Source organism: Leguminivora glycinivorella, chromosome 19, assembly GCF_023078275.1.
Source record: "Leguminivora glycinivorella isolate SPB_JAAS2020 chromosome 19, LegGlyc_1.1, whole genome shotgun sequence".
In the NCBI taxonomy this organism is placed as follows: domain Eukaryota; kingdom Metazoa; phylum Arthropoda; class Insecta; order Lepidoptera; family Tortricidae; genus Leguminivora; species Leguminivora glycinivorella.
Window position 1 is genome coordinate 16,759,021 of NC_062989.1, and position 8,102 is coordinate 16,767,122.

Sequence of the window (8,102 nt, forward strand, 5' to 3'; positions counted from 1 at the left end):
AATGATTCACGGTTATTTTCATTAGACTTATGTATATTGACCGGGCTATAGACCGTGATTAACTATCAAATGTATGGAATCCAGTGATTTGTTTGTGTAAAAAACTGGTGAAGTCAGAATTGAACAAACGTAGTGACACTGTGAGTGTAGTGTTTCGACAGACCATCCAGTGTGAATGCGACTAGTGGTAACGCTGAAAGTGAACGCAGCCGACGCGCGAAGGAGGGTAGATCGCGCGCTGTCTACGCAACTTTGACATCCACCCGCCTTCGTCAGTTTTCCGTGATCATGATGCTGCGTCGAAAAATCGGTAGCTCGACAAAAATAAAAAAAAACCGGCCAAGAGCGTGTAGGGTTCCGTAGTTTCGCGTATTTTTTTAAAAACTGTTCATCCCTTCAAGTTGAAAATAATTTTCCTAGAAAGTGTTTATAAAGATCTACTTTTATGATTTTTATTCATATTTTTTAAACTTATGGTTCAAAAGTTAGAGGGGGGTTTTACTTTAGGATCGATTATTTCCGAAAATATGAGCATTATCAAAAAATGATTTTAGTGAACTCTTATTCATTTTTAAATACCTATCAACAATTCGGTTGAAATGAAAAAAAAAAAAATCACACGTTACGTGTAGGGGGGTACCCTAATAAAACATTTTTTTCCACTTTTTATTTTTGCACTTTGTCGGCGTGATTGATATACATATTGGTACCAAATTTCAGCTTTCTAGTGCTAACGGATACTGAGATTATCCGCGGACGGACGGACGGACAGACATGGCGAAACTATAAGGGTTCCTAGTTGACTACGGAACCCTAAAAAGGTAATCACGGTCTATATCCCGATCAATATAAGTGTATGTACAATGTAAGTAGACTTACTCGGAGTCCTTGAGCTTGGCGCTGGGCACGGGCACGCGCACCACGCGCAGCGCGCGCGCTCCCCCCTCCGAGCGCGCGTAGCAAGGAGAACTGTTAAATTATAATTATGTCTCATATGTATGTTCAATTTGAGAAACCAAGCCTAACTAAACCACTTTGATCTAAATTTGAGCAAGTGAAAGATTAAAACTTAAATGTAGTAAGTAATATACATGCTGTATAAGTGAAAAAAAAAACGTTTTTATTCAGTTTTGGTACGTATTTGGTCAGATTCAAGTGATTTTTGAGTTGAGATTTTTGCATAAAAAGTCACTAAGGTAGTTAGTAAGGCGGCGGAATTGAAAAAAGTCGTCTAGTTTTGAAGTTGATGTGACTGGAGAGTATACTGCTGACAAGTGGTATCGTTGTGATCGGTAGACTTTACTGAGTACGAAATAATGACTTGTCACTTTCTCAGACTGTGGGGGGTTAACTATGACGTCACAAAGATCGCGGTCCCGGGTTTCAATTTTTTGCCAATTTGTCTAGAACCCCTTATCCAATTTTGAAAAATGAGGTGTCGATTGAAAGCGTATAATATGCTGATTAAGATTTATTATATGTGAAGAGTATAGTTTTGTTAGTTATTTTTTAATTAATAATAATGCAAAAAATACTTTTTTTTTTTACTCTCTTTTTTGATTTTGTGACTCAAAAAGGCAATGAAAACGGCCACTTAGCTAAAAAATATGTTATATAAATCATTTAACTACATTATTAAGCTATCTGTTGCTTTTTAAATTTCTACGATCGGATAATAAATAAGCAAACTACAACCACATACCTGTAGGCGGGGAGTACCGCTTGACACGCGTTCCCATACATTCGGCGTCTACCAAATTACACCTCGCGCAAAATTCGTTTCAAGCAGATATACCTCTAATCTTATTCATCGTAACCTATCAATATTGGTATCATTTGAAAGTACAATTAAAGTACTTTAAGAAACAATGTCAATCATTTTCATAAAATCAATAATCGCCAGTCTGTGGTGGTTACAAAGGAAAAAGTGGGTATGCAATTTGACTGGTTTCCTAGGTTTGATACCCTAGACGAGTTTAAAAGGGGAGGTAAAGGTGACATATGGGTTGTTCTCTGGCCTAAAAGCTATACAGAGGGTCAGGGAGAAAAAAACTAGGGTTTAAGTTTAGTTTTAAGTTATTTTTCTTTTATTTGTTGATTTTATTGTGTTTAATTTTTTTGTAATTTTATCAAGGATACACATTGGTTTCTTTTGCTGAAAATTCCCTTTTTTATGAGAAATGTTATAAATTTCATGGCATTTTCCGATAGAGACTAAAATTAACTTTCAAATAAGGCCACATAGTCATACTGATACATAGTCATACCCTTAATATTATATAAGTAAAAGTATGACTATGTGGCCTACTGATACATAGTCATACCCTTAATATTATATAAGTAAAAGTATGACTATGTGGCCTTATTTGAAAGTTAATTTTAGTCTCTATCGGAAAAAGCCATAAAATTCATAACATTTCTCATAAAAAAGGCAACTTTTAGCAAAAGAAACCAACGTGTATCCTTGATAAAATTACAAAAAAATTTAACACAATAAAATCAACAAATAAAGGAAAAAATAACTTAAAACTAAACTTAAACCCTAGTTTCTTCTCCCCTGACCCTCTGTGTAGCTTTTAGGCCAGAGAAAAACCCATATGTCACCTTTACCTCCTCTTTTAAACTCGTCTAGGGTATCAAACCTAGGAAACCAGTCAAATTGCATACCCACTTTTTTCCTTTGTAACCACCACAGACTGGCGATTATTGATTTAAAAAAATGATTGACATTGTTTTTTAAAGTACTTTAATTGTGCTTTCAAATGATATCAATATTGATAGGTTACGATGAATAAGATTAGAGGTATATCTGCTTGAAACGAATTTTGCGCGAGGTGTAATTTGGTAGACGCCGAATGTATGGGAACGCGTGTCAAGCGGTACTCCCCGCCTACAGGTATGTGGTTGTAGTTTGCTCATTTATTATCCGATCGTAGAAATTCAAAAAGCAACAGATAGCTTAATAATGTAGTTAAATGATTTATATAACATATTTTTTAGCTAAGTGGCTGTTTTCATTGCCTTTTTGAGTCACAAAAATCAAAAAAGAGAGTAAAAAAAACGTATTTTTTGCATTATTGTAAATTAAAAAATAACTAACAAAACTATACTTTTCACATATAATAAATCTTAATCAGCATGTTATACGCTTTCAATCGACACCTCATTTTTCAAAATTGGATAAGGGGTTCTAGACAAATTGGCAAAAAAATTAAACCCGGGACCGCGATCTTTGTGACGTCATAGTTAACCCCCCCACAGTCTGAGAAAGTGACAAGTCATTATTTCGTACTCAGTAAAGTGTACCGATCACAACGATACCACTTGTCAGCAGTATACTCTCCAGTCACATCAACTTTTCCCGAGACCCTCTCGCCGCTCTACTAAGTTCTAAATGGATGTTTGTAATCTCATGATGAAGCCTGAGTTGCGGATACTCAGTTGTAAAATAGTTAGTGTTATTTTTGTCTAATAAATAGTACATTGTGCAACAAGGGGAGGAAGTTGAATATTACTAACGAGAGTAAGTTAAATCGCGACGGCTTGCCGGAGCGATTTAAAGACTCGAGTTAGTAATATTCATACTCCCCGAGTTACACACAATGTTTTTCATCACACTCGCAATGTAAAAAATATGTAAATAGATGTAAAAAAGTTAAGTACGGTTCAAGAAATTTCATTATTCCCTTGGGAAAACGATTTTTCTATAACTCACGCTCCGCCTGCGCGCAATAGCACATTTAAAGTGCGGTGATGAAAATTATATTAAATCACAATAGCCCAGTTAAAGCAAGTAACAGGGAGAAAATAGTATGATTAGTAATTTACACAACTAATTTATAACCAATACTTCGGGAATAAGACCTCTTAACATAGTAACAAAATGCATAAACGTAGGAGAGCTGAAGCGTTGTCCATTAATACGACCTACATATTAAGCGCTTTTATCTAGTGACAAAAGGTTTTCTACACTATTTTTTGTGTAAATCCAGAGGCAAGTGATAAATATATAGGATTGTAAGAGTGTTGGTCCTAAGATACTACCTTGTGCCACTCCAATCCAGAATAGCCTAAAACAGGCTGAATCTACTTAATAGTTTTTTTTTCCTTTTTATAAAGACAATTATTATCAAACCGGGTCAAATTATAAAGACAATTATTATCAACCAAGAATTGGTTTCAATACTGTATCAAAGGCCTTGCTTAGTAATGGAGAGTACAATTTATAAGTTAAATATGTAGAAAGCAGAATTTGATATTAATTTGGAATACATAAGAATATTCCATGTTTTGACGTGCCATCTAACAAAATATCTATATTGCAAAAGCTACATGGTTTTTTTCAAAGTTTTTAAGAATGTTCTGGGTGACAAACTAACCAAAACAACCGTTCTTGCTGCACCGCGTAGGCCTCCTTGTCGTCGATGGGGGCTCCGCAAGTATTACACGCGAAGCACTCTGGGTGATAGTGGCGAGTACCGGCTGCCATCACCGGTCCAGTCATCACCTGAGAAAAAAAAAATTTTCTTTGGTCTTTCCTGTTCCTGACCTAACAAAGACATGCCAAAGACAGAGATCCTGAGGAGTCTTTTGAGTTTCCAAATTCTTGCACACAATGTTTTTCCTGACATTTGTGTATGAAAATCATGTAAAAAGATAAATATTACACTAGAAATTTCATAACTTTCTAGGAGAACGATTTTTCTATAACTCCCACTCTGCGTGCTTGCAATTATAGTGTGATCAAAAATTACTTATTAGATTTTTTAAACGATCGGTTTTTAACCCCCGACGCAAAAACGAGGGGGTGTTATAAGTTTGATGTGTCTGTCTATGTGTGTGTGTGTCTATCTGTTTGCCTGCCTGTCTATCTGTTTGTCTGTGTGTATGTGTCTGTCCGTGGCATCATAGCTCCCGAACGGATGAACCGATTTCGATTTAGTTTTTTTTTGTTCAAAAGCTGAGTTAGTCGGGAGTGTTCTTAGCCATGTTTTATGAAAATCGGTCCACTATGTCGCGGTCGGGGGTTTTTTCAAGATTTTAATTTTGTGGTTAGGTTATTTAGTCAACTAGGGAACAAATCAAATTATTTTATTGAATATTTTTCGATTTGTTCTTTTTTTTCAAGTAGTCACACTACTATATATAAATTACAAATTTAAATAGATATCATACACGAAAGAAAAAACGACAAGGTCCACTGGTGGCCGAGCCGGGAATCGAACCCGGGTCTTCAGCTTAGCCGTGTAGGTTATTTAGTCATTCAGTTTACCTTTTGACAATGGTGGCATGGCTCGCCGAAGCGTGCCCAGTAGTCCTGCTGACAGAACAGCAGGCCTCCCTTCTCGTGGTACCATGTCGAGAGCAGGCAGTCGCATACTGAGCACCTGTAATAATCATTTTGTTCAAATGTGACCTTATTGTCGATGGCGCCTACGGTGTTCAATGAGCGATGTTGGTGTACAAATACGACGCCGCGCGCCGCGGGACGTAAGCACCATCGACAATAAGGTCAATCAATCAATCAATCAATCAAATATTTTATTTCATAGAATGTGGTACATTGTAGGTTGGTAATACATTTTTTGATCAGCACATCCTGCCACATACGGCATAGAAATATTAATGCAAACATGTCATAAAATCAAGTCACTTGCTTATATAAAAATTATTCTTTAAATATCATAATTATTAATTTTAAATAAAGTGTAATTATATACAGGTTTCATAAATAAAAAAAATACCTTACCTTAAGGTCTGATTTACAGGTTTGATTTTATTCCAAACTAAGAAATTCACACAAACATTTGGAACTATATATCAGAATTAATTAAATCATTGTTGCAAAAACACAGTTTTCTATCAGCCAAAGTTGATAAGTTACTGGAGAACTCTACATAAGATTTCTATATACATATTTTTTTTGTACAGGTATATGGTCCGCCTGATGGAAAGCGGTCACCGTAACCTATGGACGCCTGCAACTCAAGGGATATCACATGCGCGTTGCCTACCCATTAGAAACTTGTGCACAAATTTTTTGAAGAACCCCATACTGTTGTTCATCGGGAATACCTTGGCAGGGAGCTCATACAACACACAGCCGGAGCTTCATTCCACATTTTCTTATTTTTTAACTTAAAGTCTATTTGTTTGACAATTTCAATTAAGAATTCTCTTTTGACCTCAGTGGGTTCTTGTCTTGGTGTTATTTTAGTAATTTAAAATAGAAATGGTTATCTGATTTCAATGGCTGCCTAAAATAAGTAAAAAACTTACCTGAAGCAATCAGTATGCCACTCTTGGTCCAGAGCGGACACGTAGTCATCTTCTCCAATGTTGTTCAAGCACCCGGCACAGTTGAGGGACTCTAAAATAAATATATCATTATATCAGTGAGACACCCATAGATATTAAATAATTAAATATTAACGTGTTAATTGCTGATGTCCATCCAATTAACGTGTATTTGACGACTGGTGTGGAATAGTGCATAGTGACCCTGCCTGCTACGCCGCAATCCCAGGTTCGAATCCCGGTAAGAGCATTTATTTGTGTGATGAACACAGATATTTGTTCCTGAGTCATGGATGTTTTTCTATGTATACAGCACAAGCCTTCTTGAGCTTACCGTGGGACTCAGTGAATCTATGTAAGAATGTCCTATTATGATTATTTTTTTATTTTTGAATCCATCGATACACTCATGATTCAATTATACTGTCATTTGCTTCATACAGGATTCAATAAACAGAGTCATGCAAAATAATTTGGTTAACAAAGCTATGTAAGTACTGAAATTATTGCATAGTTTCAGAACTCCAATTTGAGTCACATTGTTTTGATAAATGTATCTGATTGTTTAATAACAACTGACATTTTGTATTGAACAACTTTATGTTGAACTTATCATCTAATTTATAAGTCCTGATTGGTCGTAAATTATATTTTATTGAGATTACTTAAGCAAAACAAGAGAAACTATTCAGTATGAAATTATATTGATATATAAGTACCTAAGTTTTTGTTGTAATTTTCTTTATTTGTGAATATGTGTACCTATGGACTAAAGTTGCCTGAAATAAATGATTTAATTTAATTAATTAAATCAAACATTAACATCTATATATCTGATTTATGCAATAATAACCATGATAATGGCAGTTTCTAGCTGAACTTTGGAATTTAAGGTCTTCTAATGGAGAATACAGTGTTGAAATGAAGGTCTAAAGCGTGGTACGAGTCAAAAACATTAAACCTTCACAACAACACTTTGAACAGTACAACACGGAAGTACGACGCACTTGCAAACGTACTTAGTACTTTCCTGCTTAGTACTAGACTTAAGTTACTACTTTAAAGGCTTTGACTTAGCAACATATTCAAGTGTTAGCGACCTGAAGGTGAGGCAGGTAGCAAACAAAAGATAATTTACGACTTTAAACGAATTTCGCCCACACAAAAATAGCTAAGTGATTATACATGAAAACTTAACAAAACTTGATACTTTTAAAACTTTTTCATCATAATGCTGTTGAATTTAACTTACCTTTAGCACTCGATCCCTCCATTTCATTTCAAAAACAAGCATTTATTGTAAAAACTTAAAATTGTAGTAACTTTGCCTGCACCCATGAATACTTTCAATGACGCAAACGTCAAGTTAGGGTGACCAGCAAACAGAATCTAATAAATTATGTGGTACTTGCACTCGGCGCATACAGCTTGTGTTTTGTTTAGCGGGCTACATACTCTTACATAATATATATATTATACTACTATTTGCTACATAATTTCTCTTCTCCCTTATGCATATACATCATTGCATCATTTACTTATGTCAACTTATGACTTACTTAATATTGTTTTAATCCTTGTCCAAGCGGTAGTTCTAATTTCAAAAATTACGATTTTCCATAGCTTATACCGGATGGTACCCACGCATGCTATTATCGCTATTTATATGATTTAAATTAAATGACCAACCAATCAATCAACGAACAAATTATGCTATTATGTACATGCACCCGGTGAAAGTGCCAATGTTCAAAAATGCAATTCTAAGATGAATCTTTTGATGTAAGTATTAAGTAAACCATATG

The 8,102-nt window shown here is 35.1% G+C and overlaps 1 protein-coding gene across 1 annotated transcript in view; it reads right to left on the reverse strand.

The window, feature by feature from the left end:
- LOC125236792 (LIM domain kinase 1) overlaps positions 1–7,668 on the reverse strand; it is a 47,754-nt gene extending 40,086 nt beyond the window's left edge. The window contains exons 1-5 of the mRNA XM_048143719.1: positions 7,550–7,668; positions 6,280–6,370; positions 5,273–5,387; positions 4,380–4,507; positions 880–969 (exon numbers count right to left, since the gene is read on the reverse strand). Of these exons, the coding sequence (XP_047999676.1) occupies positions 880–969; positions 4,380–4,507; positions 5,273–5,387; positions 6,280–6,370; positions 7,550–7,571 (446 nt within the window). The 5' untranslated portion in view covers positions 7,572–7,668. The remainder of the gene's footprint in view (positions 1–879; positions 970–4,379; positions 4,508–5,272; positions 5,388–6,279; positions 6,371–7,549) is intronic.
- Positions 7,669–8,102: the final 434 nt, after the last annotated feature.